This window comes from Triturus cristatus, chromosome 4_1, assembly GCF_964204655.1.
Source record: "Triturus cristatus chromosome 4_1, aTriCri1.1, whole genome shotgun sequence".
NCBI classification, from domain to species: domain Eukaryota; kingdom Metazoa; phylum Chordata; class Amphibia; order Caudata; family Salamandridae; genus Triturus; species Triturus cristatus.
In genome coordinates this window covers 357,467,551-357,483,887 of record NC_140585.1, presented here as the reverse complement: position 1 = coordinate 357,483,887, position 16,337 = coordinate 357,467,551, and the positions used below count along the sequence as shown (strand labels likewise).

At 43.7% G+C, this 16,337-nt stretch overlaps 1 protein-coding gene and 1 long non-coding RNA gene across 3 annotated transcripts in view; one reads left to right on the top strand and one right to left on the bottom strand.

Annotated features, from left to right (window-relative positions):
* Positions 1–943, bottom strand: part of ETFBKMT (electron transfer flavoprotein subunit beta lysine methyltransferase) — a 164,689-nt gene extending 163,746 nt beyond the window's left edge. The window contains exon 1 of one of the 2 annotated variants that reach the window (XR_014981255.1): positions 581–718. Coding sequence is in view for 1 of the 2 variants with exons in the window: in XM_085652368.1 (XP_085508494.1) it covers positions 581–879 (299 nt within the window). In the remaining variant the exon portion in view is untranslated. Of the gene's footprint in view, positions 1–580 lie in introns of both variants that reach the window. The other variant, XM_085652368.1, reaches the window with a different exon arrangement.
* LOC146854942 (uncharacterized) overlaps positions 1–3,081 on the top strand; it is a 206,188-nt gene extending 203,107 nt beyond the window's left edge. Inside the window, exon 3 of the long non-coding RNA XR_014981256.1 lies at positions 2,322–3,081. This is a non-coding gene — a long non-coding RNA (uncharacterized LOC146854942). The remainder of the gene's footprint in view (positions 1–2,321) is intronic.
* Positions 3,082–16,337: the final 13,256 nt, after the last annotated feature.

Sequence of the window (16,337 nt, the reverse complement as noted above, 5' to 3'; positions counted from 1 at the left end):
ACTTCGACCACTGATATATCGTGTTGCTGGATAGTGGGAACACCACACCAGTACAAAGTACCATACCTATGATATTATAAATTCCAATAAACTGTTGAATAGCAGGTAGCCCACTGTACAACCTGATTAATGAGTCATTATCACACTGTTGTTAACCGGCACATTTTGTAAATATAGGACCTACATTTATTAACGTTACTAAGGATTCTGTATGGTCCCGTTATTTGCCAACTGTGTCCATTGGCGGACTCAGAGCGGAGGAGGTCCATGCGGTAAGTCGTGAGGGGTGACACCATGAGTTACCCGCACCGGGTGACACCAACCCTAGTGACGCCACTGCCTCTGCGTGAAGTACGCGCTATATAAAAACGCAAAAATAAATAAATACCTTATCCCTTATTAAACGAACAGAAAATATTGACTATGCTCCTTAAATTTCGAGATCACTCTTTGCCATATTAAAGGAAACTACGTATATTAACTATTTAGATTTTTTAAGCCGTAACACAATAATAAAGTGTATCAAAGAGTTAACTAAGTTTATTCTCGTTATTCTAAAGACATTAATTAGCTTTTCTACCTTGACAGCGCTTGGCCTCCCGGCCAGTAGATTGCCCAGTAGGGGTCAGCAAACGGCCAGGAATCGGGTCGCCCATGCCAGAATGGGCAGCGTGGGGTGAGCAGCCTGAGCCTGATCTCTGGAGTCAGGTGCTCCTTGGAAATCTCTGTGTTCTCCTCAATAAACTCTTTCACTTCTGAGGCAAGGAGACCCTGTTCCGAACTCGTATGACAGGATCTGGCACCTCGTGTTCTCGCCGAGCTGCCCAGGAGAACTTGCATGCAAATACATCTCCGTATGACAACATTCACGCTAAACATGGTGTAACTAAACTTTCTCCATGTAATTCTACAGCTGCAAGACAGACTCACATGAACACTGAAAGAGGACTATAGCTCAGATGCAGATGAAGGGCATGCAAACATGTCGGACATCTTGGAATGTCTTTATTCGTCTGGTATTTATCTACTTTGTAGTATAAATATTAAAAAGTTTTGAGAAAACTCGCCTTCTTTCATTTTATCAAAATCCGAAGAATGTTTAGCATGCTTTTTTGAATTGTATTTTAGTTATCATTGAAATCCAGCCGTATCCTTTTTGCAAACAGCTCCTTGTGAATTATTATGGGGAAGATGCTCTGTGCTACAAATATAAAGATATGGATGCAATTTAGTATGAAGAAACCATGTTTGATATCAACATTAAATGGGGACTGTGTAAGATTTGTAGTACAAAATAATAAAAGATATACATATATATTTAATACATGGGGATATTAGCAGTGGTTCCAAAAAGGAGTGCAAAGAAGCAGAGTATCTGACTATTCACCCTGTAGTCTGTTGTTCAAAATGCATCATTTTTTTCAAACTCTGCCCTAAATAAATTGACTACAAGAGAGACTGCTAGGAAAACTCTTTTTCTTAATTGCCAACTACCAATCTGCATTTTTGGATAACTTGAGGGGTTAAGGTACCTGTTGCAACAGCTCTGTGTTTCTTGCAAGTTTAAAATAGTTTAGGTTCTTAATGCACTTGTTGTGTATATGTGTGTGTGATGGAGCAGGTAAAACAAAATTTTGTATACCTCCTCTATTTGCATGAAATTAATTACGTAATCATTCTAAGCATTAACTCGTACTAATTAGTTTGAAGTGGAACAACTAACCAATCCTTACACCTTGATAAACACAAGATACACGTGGGACTAAAATGCAAATTGCATGGCAGAACAACTAAATTAATTAACTGTGGTACGCAAACTAACTTTAGATTGTGGTGAAATAGAGAATTGCATGATTTTTTTTTTTAGCAGAGTTTTACATAGCACGAACTTGACCCGAATCCAATCAGGTATCAGAGCGTTTTACATAGCACCAGTTACGATACATGAGGACACACATTAATTTTTTTGTGAGGCACGGGGAGATTAAGTGATTTGCCCAGAATCACAGGAGGTTTAGCGTCGTTACCGAGACTCGAACCCAGTTCCCCCAGGTCTGAGGGTGAGCACCCTAACCGTTACTCGAACCCAGTTCCCCCAGGTCTGAGGATGAGCACCCTAACCGTTAGGCCAACTCCTCTCCCCAATTCATGTTGCTTTTGTGATGTTTTGTGCTTTCAGATATGCAGAATGGTGAGTATTATTGCTTTAAATGTTGCTACAAGCTAGGAAAATACTAATATATATTGGGATTAGTGTGGGATTAAACATTAGAATCTTCATTTCTATATTCTAATTACTGTTATGTCTGTTTTTGCTTAAGTTGGCATTCGGGCCTGCTGGGCCGCAATACTTAATATGGAGCTCCGAGGATGCCGCCGTTATGTGAGCGTGATGTCTACTGCGCAGAATCGGATGGCTCGGGAGATCTCCAAGTGACCTTAGTTCCTGTACCGGCATGTCCCTTGTCAAGGATAGGAGCATGGAGGGTTGCCAAGTGATGAACGGTGTGAACTACCAAGGAGACAATAGTCCATTCTAACTCTGGAACTTTTGCCTGTGAAATACAGAAAAGTATATACATTTGTTCTCTGCCATGTCAGGTCTCATGGGAAACCAGTAGGACATGAGTAAACTCGGAGAACTTACAAATTGAATTGGATCGGAACAGTTTTACCCCTAAAATTGTTGCACATTGATCTGAAGTCAGCGGGAAAAAGGGTATAAAAGTCTCTGATCTGCAAAGGGGGGTGGTTCACTGGGATGATCGTCTATGGCGTTGAGTCTGCGTTGAGCTGATGAAGATTTCCATGGTTTACCTTGGGTTTCTTTAAATTCGAGAGAGCGATTCCATCTGATGGTTTGATTATTGTCATGGGTTGGACAGTTTATCCTGGAAATTGTCGCAGAGCCTTGAATAATCCTCTGTGTGATCGGAGGGTCGCCAATTTCGAGATTTGGTCAATATAATCTATGCTTATGTTCTAAAGATTTGATGTCTTTTTGAAATAAATTGAATTATATTATATTCTGTAGCGCCAAAATGCTAATGCAGAGCAAACTAATACTACATAAACAAAATTTGGATTAATAAGAAATTAGTTTGTGGTTCTTTAACTGAGTACTGGAATTTAAACACATGTTTCCGAGGCTTTAAATTGTGTTTTAGCTGTTTCTAAATCACCATCAACCAGTCCAACTAATTGGTCCGTCGACCAAGTGGTGGAGTGCCTTGATGTCAAAGTCAGGATTCTATAGGCGCAGATGTATATAATGTATATAATGTAAAGGAATTACTCCTGATAGGTAACAAGGTACCCCCACATGTCCAGCGCTTTTTCTCCTGTGCACAGATTCGGGTGAAACGTATGAGTGTTGGTGTTATGGGCCCCACCAATGAATGAATGTATGAATGAGTTAGAGTGATGAGTCTGTGACATAGGGAGAATATGTAAATTTGCCTTTTCCGCTGGAGCATGTGCATATGCACAGGGTCTACCGCATGTGCTCTGGACCAGTGTCAGGTCACTTCCATACATGCTAACCTTCCCGATTCAGACAGAGGACTACCAATATCAAGGCTAGTCTCCCGCCTCACAATTCATGCATGCAAAAACCCGATTCCTCGGCGGCGGTCAGACTCTGCAGGGACTCGTCTTGTGTGACTCGAATTATGCAATTCCAGTAACTTGCACCTGCAGGCAAGTACACAACATTTTTGTCACGCTCTCTTTGCCATAGTCTTTTCTTGGTGCTCCTGACAGGTAAGGAAAAAACGTACGTTCGCATTTCTGATATCCGATCCAGTAGCCGCAGTACTCTTGCAAGTCCCATACACTTCACCCCTTTTAATGAAAAGAGTTTGAGTTTTCTATGGTTTAAAACTGAAACCCTTCCTGTAAGTGGAACCGGTCCTCCCATGTCTCAGAGCCCTGGTAATTAACAAGCATCAACAATGCCAATAGGTCTGGCTATGTAGGAATGTTTTATGGTGCTCTGAAGCATTACAAGTATATAGCATTGGAATTACACTGTGTTTGTGTGGACCACAGAACTGTAGAATAATACTGGTGTAGGTCAAAGGGTCAGGTGATAGTTACACTGACATGCTAGACCTAAAAATCCATGTAGGTTAATGATTGTCCTTCTCCCATCTGTGCTGCTTCCCGAGATAAACACCATAAATTATCTAGTCATCTAAGGCTCTTTAATAGCTTTACTATGTCATGTGTGTGTCCTTGAAAGTTCAAGCTCAGATAGTTGAGTAAATAAACAAAATGATCACAGCTGTTTCAACGCACAAATCTGTCTTTCTTATTTTCACCAAGAGCATTCTAAAGGAGCGCTGTAGCCCCTATACTGATTTTGGTGCTCCCCAATTGGACGCATCTCTAACACAAGTTAGCTCACATATAGGAATAAAACTGTAACAATTTCAGTAAGAATGACAGACTCGTGCTGACATTTTAAAGGTTTATATAAGGAATTATCAAAGCAGTGTACATTAAGTAGCCCATCAATAAAGTTAGCATTAAGGCATATAAATCAAAGTGCAATGAACTCAGTAAAGTTCAAGAGACAATACAGCATAGATTCACTTTATAAGCATGGGAAATGGGGTTCCACTAAACAGAGGAAATGTATATCTTTTTATAGGGCTTTAGACAAAGGATTTCACACATTACTACACAGTACATGGTTTTCAGGATATGCACCAATGGGAAATAAGCATAAAGAAACAATTTACTACAGAATATATTTGAAGATTCTCTCATAATACTATTACAATAGAGGCAGAGGTTTTTAGAGACTATTCCTGTAACATGATTTGAAACACTGTATACAATATGGTCTTGGACAGCTAGGTTGTCCTTAATTAGGTACATCATGATCAGAAGACTAGAAAGGTTCCCTGTCTCTCAGTGCAAAGCTCATAATTCTTTATTATAGCAGGAAAATAACAACAGCAGCAATGGTCACATCATTTCAAAACAGAAGGAAGCATAATTTCCGTTCATGTTAGAGCAAGCTGGATTGCTAAGACATTAGAAGCTAAGAAAACATAGAACAGAGTTCACAGCTCTGTGGAGGGCAAGATTTTTTGTGGAAGCACACAGCTTGTGCCCAGTCGAAATATGTACTCCTGACTCCCAACATGTGGGTGGAGCCAAAGCCCCTCTCCTGTTTATTCTCACATAATTGTTTGGCAACAGCTGGGCTGTCAAGCCAGGCCATAAAAACTGACTTTGAAACGGGTCCCTATTTAGTCTAATATTCATATCTCTAACTTTGCAGGCAACAATTCTGATTTCTTTCTCACAAATATGTGTAAGAATCCTTAAGGGAATCCATGCCACCAATACAGTCCATGTTTACATTTCACATAATTTAGTTGATCTTGCATTTCCTTCAAGTATTCAGATTTTTTGGGGATGTTTTTCTGAAGTTTGCTCTGCAACATATGAGTGTTTTATACCACATATTATGAACTGAGTGTGCACTGGATGTCTCTGGGTGTGGGTGAGTGTTCACAACAGGGCACAATTGAGAGCTCTATAGTTGAGGCTGGAAGCAGTAGGAATTTCTCACAGTGCCTGTCTATGAGTCATAAAGGTGTGCAGTGTACGTGCTCATTGCCACCTTGTTCATCCTCCTCAAGACAGTATTACATTGTGAGTAATTCTCTGTCCCACAGAAGTGATTCCCCAGCTGAATTAAAATAATTCTCCCAATATGGCCACTACTTTCCCTGCAGTGCCATAAATGGAAGGAACTATGAGCCAAAAAGGATGGGATTTGGGCCAAAATTAATAATTTACATCCACCTTCTGTGCACCCATTCCAGCGCACGAATCCAGGCCAACGGGGCACTATCCTCTCCATTCCAGGTAGAAAGGGACACGAGACAGGGTTGTCCATTGTCCCCCCTCTTATTCACACTTGACATTGAACCACAGACAGTTTGGGTCAGGTGCGATGCCCAGATTTGGGGCTTCAACTGGGGTGTAGCCTCAGAAGATTGAATAGCCCTTTATGCAGATTACATCTTACATTTATTTTTTCTCTCAGCTGGCCATCACCGGGCCCCGTCTGATTCACGCGCTCAACCTCTATTGTGAGGTCTCTGGGCTGACAGTCAATTGGTACAAATCCCTCCTGATTCCCCTTTGAAGTGTTAGAGACATGACTTACTGGCAGGCATTGATGCTGATTCGCGGTCTCAGCTTTTAATACTTGGGCATCCACATTATTCTGGACCCATACGTGACCTGGGCCTTAAACCTCCAGCCCCTAATGCATAAAACAACAACTGACCTCATTAAATGGGCTAAACTGCCACTCAACATCCTGGGAGGAGTGGCCCTCTTCAAAATGATGACACTACTCTGGTTCCTCTAAGTCCTTCAGAACTTCCTCCTCCTCATTCCCCGAAAATGATTCACAAACCAGTCAGGAAAGATCCTCTTCTTCCCCTAGGAGCAAAGCCACCCTCTCCCCTCATATCCATTCCGCAAATGCATGCATCCTTATACGATGGCAGCATAGGAACGGCAGATATTCGCTCCTTCTACTTGGCCTCCCAGATCCTAGCGGTGAATGACTAGATGAATGGGGGTGGGCCAACCGTCCTTTCGCCTGGAGATGGCCCAACTCTGGGAATGTTATTCGGGAACCCTGTCTCCCACACTGGCCCTGAAGCCACTAGTGTGACCTTGTTGTCATGGTGATCAGCCTTATGCTGGATTATGTGGGACAGGAGATTTACGAAGGAAACCCCCTTGTGGCATGGTAACTGGCTAAGACACACTGCATCCCTGCGGGGATTTCGATTTTGGGATCCCATAGACCTATCTAAGCTTGGAGACAGGCATTTGCTCTTCATGTATCCCATGCCCTTAGATCCCACAGTGACTCCCTAGAACCTGTGCCTGCATATAATCCACTGGCAGCCAAAATTCTTCTGGGGCTTTGGGGAAGGGATGGGCAATACGTATCTATAAATTTCTGGCAATATATTTGCCGGATCGTTTTCGTGTGTTGAAGGAGAAATGAGAGGCTTGGGCGGGTCCCTTTGACGATAATGACTGGAGGGATGCATGTATGTCCCCAAGAGTCCTGGCTATTTCCTCCAGGCTTTGGCTAATTCAGATGTCCTGTTTACACATGTCCTACCTCTCACCAAACGGTCTATGGCTCGCACATAAACACCCTACCGGCACTGTTTCCGTTATTTGGAGGAACAAGGAGATTTCTTCCACATGGTGTGGACTAGTCTTGTCATGGTGACCTATTGAAGGGAATGTTTCACTGTCCTGTCGAACAGAGGATGCCCAGAGGAACCCCTTTATGTGGCCAGAGGATGCCTGGAGGAATACAACAAAATTTGCGGGAAATGGTGGGCTTACTATGGGATAAATTGTTCTGAAAACACACATTTGTAGTGTTGTGATGTTAAGACTCAGACAGCATTTCATCAACCCCAGATGACTTTTCTCTGCTCTCTACTACTTCTGCTCTCTATTGGTGAAGGGCTAAACCCAGAAACACGTGTCTAGAGTTAAAAGCACTCCCTGCAGCAACTTTGGTGAAAAACTACAGCAACTTTGAAGTAAGCATACTTCATTTACCAGAATGCAATGGGGTGAGCTGTGTTGGGATGAGAGGCAGGATTCTCCCTCCCCCCCCCCCAGTGTTTAAAAAGCTCCTTTGAGCCAACAAGCTGATGAGCTCACCTGGGACGCACCTGCGTGCCTGTGGAGTGGTACCATGACCTGTGAAGACCTCGGCAGCATTTCAGCAACCCCTGATCACTTTTCTCTGCTCTCTTCTACTTCTGATCTCTACTGATGAAGGGCTAAACCCACAAACACATGTCTAGTGATAACAGCACTACCTGCACCAACTTTGGTGAAAAACTACAGCAACTTTGAAGTAAGCATACAGCATTTACCAGAATGCAATGGGGTGAACTGTGCTGGGATGAGAGACAGTGTGCTGCCTCCCTCATTGTATACATATTGTCACATGCCACTGCACTGTGTATGTAGACTGTTTGTTCATTGATATTTACAAATCATAAGACGGATAAAATCTTGATTAGAAAAAAAAAGATATTGCTTTGACGGCTTCATGGAAGTTGCTGCATACATTCCTTTCGCATTACCATCTAGAATTGGGTGGATGTTTCACATTAGACATTGGGATTGCTGTATTGTCTTCTGTTCAGGATGTTTAATGCCATGTAAACACAGAGAATTCAGTGGTGAAAATACTGAATTCTCTAAATTAAATTTAATGGGTGTTCCATTTAATGTGTGTTTTGGCTATTTTGTTTCTCCATTCCACATCATCAATATGCCTTTGCTTAGGTATTGGCTCACGATGTATGGACTGCCTCATAGAAGTCGGATGAGGAGGTAATGACCCAGTTACTTGCCAGTAATCTTAATTTCTCCGAGTCCAGTTCTTCCTCGATACAATCCTGAATCCCTCCTCCCTCCCGGGGCCAAAGGATTGATTATTTTTTTCTCTTGCTATACTGCTTTGTGATTAACAGGAGGTGAACTTATAGTTCCGCCCATTTCTGGCACTGTTGGTTAAGTATTCAGAGAATTATTTTAGTTCGGCTGGGGAATCACTTCTGTGGGACAGAGAATGGTGCACAATGTAAGGACTCTACAGAGGAATACTTGGACTCAGAGTAATGGAGATTACTGGTAAGTAACCAGGTCATTCAACCTTATGCCTCTCTGCTTAGCGCTCCGGACAAATGTCACCTAAGTGCTAATTGTAATTACTAATTGATGTCAAAGTGTCTGAAGAAGGTTTTGGACCAGGCCGTCTATTTGGGGTCACCCCACATTTTTGCCTTTCTTTGCTGAACTCTTTTTTGTTGGCTTTCAGCACTCTGCAATTTACTCTTGTCAACCAGTGGAAACGGCCTTGTACTCTACCTTCTAAATATGGAAAAAATGGCCTACACCTGATTGGTACATTTAATTTATTTGGAAGTCCCTAGTACATGTACACATGGACTGTAAATTAAATGCTTGTGGGCAGTAGCACTCATTGTGCCACCCACTGATGTAGCCCTGTATAACATGTGTCAGGCCTGCCACTGTAGCCTGTAGTGCAGTTTTAAACTGCCATTTAGACCTGGCAAAAAACCCTTTTGCGAGACGTAAATCTTTCTTTATAATGCTTATCAGTCACCCCTAAAGTAGGCCCTAACCTCTCCTAGGGCAGGGTGCATCGTATTTAAAAAAACAGGTCATGTGTATTTAAGTTTTACATGTCCTGGCAGTGAAAACATCCCAAAGTTGTTTCTCCCTGTTGTAAGGCTATTTCTCCCTTAGACTAACACTGGGTTACCTTAATACACTTAACAAGTGATAATTTCAGTTTGAGAACAGAGAAAGAAATGCTTCTTCCACTCAATTAAATTGTAATTTAAAACCCTCTTCCATGGTAAAGTTGGATTTTAAGTTACTATTCTGAAAATACAACTTTTAGAAAGTTGACATTTTTCTGCTTACACCAAATGCTCCTCTCTTGCCAGTGTCCAGAACCATATTGCTGTGAATGGCTCTCCTGTGGTGTTTTGTGTATTCCTTGCAGACATAGAGACAAAAATGTGCCTTGAATGTGGAGCACCATGTTTCTCTCCTGAGCAGGATTTCCTGAGGGTTGTACTCAGCCTTCCTGAGCTTCAAAGGATAACCTCAGGGCTCACTCACCCTCTTGCTGATTTCTAGGAGTTGCTCACCCTGCCACTGACAAATGCAGCACACACCTAGGTCTGCCTGTCCTTTGTTATTTTAGGTAGTTTGGAGTGTGGCAATGGTGACAAAAATGGCAACTTCAGATCCTCTCATCAGAGCACTCCGGGACCTGGGGAAGATTCTGAAGAAGAACTGCCCTACTGTCTGGGGAAGGAAGACTAAATCTGCTTGCCTTGAAACCAGGCTCTTATTTTCAGAAATGAAAGACTTTCACTTATTCTTCTTCACAACAAAATCATTCCTGTTATTTGTTTATCTGATAAAGCTAACAAGCACTAGCAAAGCCAATAACTCTGTCTAGTTTTAGGCACATGATCATTATTGTGTGCTGAGTTTGAATACTGTCTCGTTTTAGGCATATGATAATTATTGTGCGCTGTTTCTGAATTGAGGAAGAGAAAACGACAGACAAGTACCCAAATACTGGTCTGTGAAGGAAGAGCTTTTATTTCACCTTATAAGACACCCGCTAAAATTACAGATGCATTGCCTCTTGAAAAATATTTATATTTATGCTTCTTTGACCTTGCCTTTGTCAAAACTCCCTCTCTTTTTCATCTGGATAATGCTTTGATCCTGCACCTGCAGCAGCAGACAGGAGAGCAGTATTCATAGTTTGCTTACCACCCTACTCCGTATGCTTCGGCTCTGCTTGTCATTAAGGGATTATAACGAGATTTGCTATCTTTATTTGTATTATGATATTTGCATGTGTACAGAACATTACTGCTATTGGAATGTGGTTTTGGATATAGGCAGAGACACTATTTATACTCAGCTGGTGCTGTTGGAGCTGCAGCTGAGATATGCAGTGCAGCTCAACTGCATGAGGAGAGTTGCAGTCTGCCCTGGCCTCCTTACAACAAGCATTTGCAATGCAATAGGTCTCGCATTTGCGAGAGTTTGAACTATTGGCATTGTTAATGACAATGCCTTTTATGTATGTGTTTTGAAAACCTGCAAGCGGTGAGCAAAGAAGCACTTTGTACTTATAAGTGTTGCTTACGAGAAGCAAGACTGGCAGTAACTGAGCCTCTTTTACTGTCAGCCTTGCTTTTTGTAAGCAAGGACTATAAGTAGAAAGTGTGTGTTTACGCACCGCTTGCAGTTTTTTAAAACATATAAACAAAAGGCATTGTCATTTACAATGCCAATAGCTCAAACTCTTGCAATTGCGAGAAATATTGCCTTGCAAATGCTTGTGATTACTATGTTATCATTGTTTGACTTGATACAATTCTGTATATAACTACTCGTTTTCACACCGCAACTTCTGTGCCTATCCCCAAGGGACTCTTGCGTCCAGGCTGCATCGCGCCAGGAGGCGCTGAAACTCTACACGTCCCGGAGGCACTTTAAAACTTCATCGCAGCTCCCGCAGCGCGGGACGCCGCAACTTCTGTGTCTAGCCCAAGGGGACTCTTGCATCCAGGCTGCATCGCGCCAGGTGGCGCTTTAAAACTTCATAGCGGCTCCCGCAACGTGGGACGCCGCAACTTCTGTGCCTAGCCCCAGGGGACTCTTGCGTCCAGGCTGCATTCTGCCAGGAGGCGCTGACGCTCTACATGCACCCAGAGGCACTTTAAAACTTAATTGCAGCTCCCGCAGAGCGGGATGCCTCAACTCCTGTGCCTAGCCGCAGGGGACTCATGCATCAAGGCTGCATCGCGCCAGGAGGCGCTGACGCTCTACACGCACCCGGAGGCGCTTTATAACTTCATTCCGGCTCCCGCAGCGCGGGACGCCGCAACTTCTATGCCTAGCCCCAGGGGACTCTTGCATCCAGGCTGTATTGCGCCAGGAGGCGCTGATGCTCTACACGCGCCCGGAGGTGCTTTAATACTTCATCGCGGCTCCCGCAGCGTGGGATGCCGCAAATTCTGTACCTAGCCCCAAGGGACTCTTGCGTCCAGGCTGCATCGCGCCAGGAGGTGCTGACTCTCTACATGCGCCCGGAGGCGTTTTAAAACTTAATTGCGGCTCACGCAGAGCAGGATGCGCGTGCCCGGGCCGCACCCGGGCTAAGCCCGGGCCAAGGATGGGCCAGTCTGCACCCGTCAGCGGCAGAAAGAGGCGCGACGGGGTCCGGTTTCTTGGTCCCTGGAATCAGACACCCGCTTACCTCTACTACTGGCCTGCTCCTCCTGTTCAAGTAAGCACATTCTTCTTATGTAACTTAATTCCATTGAAATGGCGGCAAATTTGAAATCTTTGAGGGGGATGGCGGCTACACCAAAAGCCCTGCCAAACTCCACACTTGATTGTTTTCTTCTTCAGGATGCAAAGGCTATTGATAAGGAGATCCAGGTTGCGGAACGTCAGTTATCGGTGGGAGGGGGCTCGGCTGGGGCTATCACTGACCCACCTGGTGTGGCTGATGTTCAGGCTGCTCAAATGAATGACACTGGCTAAAATAATCATGCATTTACCAGAGGTCTATTTGTTCCACCTCCTGCCCAGTAGCATTGCTCATCACCCCCAGTTTCACCAGTACCTGAATCCAGTTAAAAGGGAAAAAAAAGGTAAAACACTTGGAGCCTTCCCGGTGTACACGGACTAGATCCAGGAAAAAGATTCAGGACCTGAGCTCAGAAGCCCCCGCTGAAACATAACAAAGATCACCCCCTACAAATGGCTCCAACTCAATTTTGCCTTCCTACCCAGAGGAACTATCCCCGCAAATCACTGCGGCATTAACATTTTTTTTAGAAGAAACTATTGCCAAGAATGTTTTGTCTATCCTAGCCAGACTTGATAAACTGGAGTCAACTATGGAATTAATGTATACTCTGGTTGCTAAAATATCAACAGGGACTGGGGCTGAAAGGAAAGTGTTGGATGGGTGGGCAGTTCTCCAGGAGGGTACAAACCCTGGTTAGGGGTCCTCAGCAATACACGTCGATCCATTGACCTGTATTGTGAATAATGGTCTTCCTAGAAATGTTGCTAGTGTAGTATCACAATGATACTCAGGGCCCTTGTGTACTAGACACCGGGGTAATGTAAGCTTGCCCCCTAGCACAAACAGGCCTAGTCCATCACGTGCAACCTCTATTGGGAACAAGGCAGGTTGCAACCAACAAACACCGTCCATAATGCAGCACAAAATTGGACTGGTTAATCGAGATGACAAGGCGACTCTCCATCTTCCACCCGAGTGTTGCCCCTACGTGGCAATTCTCACTAATGTTCCCCCGCTGCAGGAAAACCAAAAGAATCACAAAACCAGTTGAAGAACAAAGTCTGTCACTGGCTATTACAGAATACTAATTTTTCAAATACTAATTATCATGATATTCTGTTCCTAAGGCGGGTAAGCTGCGTTGGCCTCCTATGTAAGTCCTTCTCTGGAGACTGTATTGTCATAAACTGTGGATCCCCAATCCTAGCAAGCCAGCTGCTTGGATGGGGGTCACGCCTAACAAATCAAAGGCTGGGCCTAGGGATCTATATTCTATCGCTTGGGTTCTTCTATAGGCATCTTGAATGCAGAGGGGGGGAACAATCTGGTCACAAAGCTACCTAATATGAAGCCCCCTATACGCCAGAAGGTTCCCCTTCTGGAATTAAGAAATAGATACCAACTACTGACCAATCTAGAGTCCCAAGACTGACTACCCATAGTACCTCCTTCCCCATTAATCATTCCTGAGGAACCACCCACCATGCAGTCTGATGAAACCCCTGAGACCTATATTAATAATGACATTGCCCCAAGCGACCTAGTAATTAAGAATTGTCACCACTACCAACAATTAGAGCTCGAGGGAGAAATTAACATCATAGGACACACCCAGGAGCCTACACTAGAACTCCAGGACTGAAAATCGTATCCTGGAATGTTGTAGGCATAAAGTCCAAGCTAATTGACCCTTACTGGTGCAAGCTAATGGATGATTTCCATCTATGCCTACCGCAAGAAACCTGAGCGGTAGGACGTGTTCATAGGGTGGGATTCACCACATACAGCACCGAAGCCAAGCAGTCAACAGTTGGCCGCCCAGCTGGTGGTCTTCTAATCTGGGTTAAAAACACACTAGCCTGCAAAACTAAGGTTTTACACCTCGGCTCTGAGGAAATACTTGGGCTGGATCTCTCCTCTTTGAAAGGTAATATTCAAGTTAGGCTATTTAACATCTATAATTGTTTCAATAGTCCCCATATGTTATCTGGCACAATAGCAATGCTAACTAACTATCTTGACACAGCCAAGGATAATCACCAACTTATAGTTGCAGGCGACTTCAACACAACTTTTTAACGTGTTGATTATATCCAGGACCTAATACCAGACGGAGACAAAGCTAGAGGGATGGCGAAGCTCTAGATACCACCCATTAAGAAATATACCAGGTTGGGGCAACAGGTCTTATCATTAACTATTACTTAAGGGGTCCAAGCCTGCAACGGTCGGACAGACTCTGACAGAGAAGCTTGCCATACATTTAAGAGGGGGGTTACTAAGACCAGGATTGACTATATCCTTGTCGATCTTGAACTCTGGTCTAGTGTTAAAGACATGGCCGTATTAATCCGGGAAGATAGCGACCACAATGCCCTGGCTCTCACGCTTTCTGGCACAGCCCTATTGTATGAACATGTTGTATGTATGCGAGGGGAAAGAAATCCTCATCCCTTACTCATCGTTTAATAAGCGAAAATCCTTCGTGTGCTGGTTCTTGCCCAGAGACAGGGGGAGATGCCCCTTTCCCCCTAAATTGAAACGAGTTTTTTGATGGTGTGTCTGGGCTAGAGTTTAAGTTTCCGTTATTTGGGATAAAATCCAATTGATACAAGTAGATCCGGTTGATGTTTGTATTTTTTATTCTTATTGGTAGCTGCAAACGAAAAGGATGGCACAGCCAACACGTGTTTCGCCCCCTAATTGGCCGTCAGGCCTGGGGCTTCCTCAGGGCAGGTGTTCAGGTAATTCGGTATTTTTAGCGAGGGTTTATAAACCCGAAGATTTCTCTGGTCACGGCTAATGCCAGGTGCTGCTGTTGTCCATGTTGTGGTGGTACCACCACAACATGGACTACAGCAGCACCTGGCATTAGCCGTGACCAGAGAAATCTTCGGGTTTATAAACCCTCGCTAAAAATACCGAATTACCTGAACACCTGCCCTGAGGAAGCCCCAGGCCTGACGGCCAATTAGGGGGCGAAACACGTGTTGGCTGTGCCATCCTTTTCGTTTGCAGCTACCAATAAGAATAAAAAATACAAACATCAACCGGATCTACTTGTATCAATTGGATTTTATCCCAAATAACGGAAACTTAAACTCTAGCCCAGACACACCATCAAAAAACTATTGTATGAACATCCCTGGCCCAAGAGCGCCCCAGTAATCACTAGCAACAACAACAAATGAGTTAAATGGCCTATGATACTGGCTGATCCAACTGCTTTTCCTAAAATATATTCTGAGGTCGAGCAGACTCTCCCTGACCTGAGTAATACCGCTGCCAGTATAGATGACATCATGGCCATATTCCTGCAACTGGCCACCACAATAAGACCATTCTTTAACAAACAATGTAATGAAAATCTACTTGAACGGAGAACTGCTCCATGGTTCAATAAGGCAGTAAAGTCGAAATCTCCAATAGACATCAAAAACAGCAGGAAGTTGTATAAACTAGCACACACTAAGGTAAAAGGGGACTGGGAGTCAGAAAACTGGCGTTCGCTTGTAGAGGCATCGAAGCAAAAGAACAGCCAATTGTTTTGGCACCTTCTGTCAAACGTGTCGCCCAACTTGAAAACAGAAACTGACTTCCATATACAGCCCCATGTGTGGGAGGAGTACATTGAGCAGTTATATGCAGGACAATGGGTTCCCTATGACCCAGGCCCACAAATGAGATCTCTAGACTTAGCAACAACTGAGGAGACTGCTCTTACCCTAGACGAAACTACCCAAGCTATAAAATCATTACAGAGTGGGAAAGCCCCGGGCTTAGATAAGCTCCCGGGAGACATGTACAAGGCTGAGCCTGTAATATGGGGACCTCTGCTCCAAGTGGTCTTCAATGCCATCATGTGTGGTGGCGAAATCTCAGCGACCTGGAGGGGTGCCGAGATTATCCCTCTCTATAAAAAGGGAGATAAAGGGTCTCCCAGTAAGTACAGGCCTATCAGCCTTATAGATGTCTCCCAAAAAATCTTCTGTAAAATTATCTTAACAAGGATCCAAAATTAGATCGAGGAAAATAATGTTTTGTCAAATTTACATGCAGGATTCAGGGCATCTACAAGCACCACAGACCAAGTTTTTAGATTTCTTCTGTTAATATGAAAGGAAGTGACCATCAGAGGAGGCCACTTGTATGTTATGTTTGTGGAATTAAAAATGGCCTTGGACTCTATAGATTGCACCCAACTTTGGCTAGCCTTGAGGGAACTAGGACTCCCATCATATTTACTTAATATTTTGATCCGTTTACACCATGACACATACGCAAAGGTCAGATGGAACTCTGATGGTAGTCTTTCAAAAGATATATCGGTTCGTAAAGGTGTACGCCAAGGCTGTGTCCTTCCCCCAACATTATT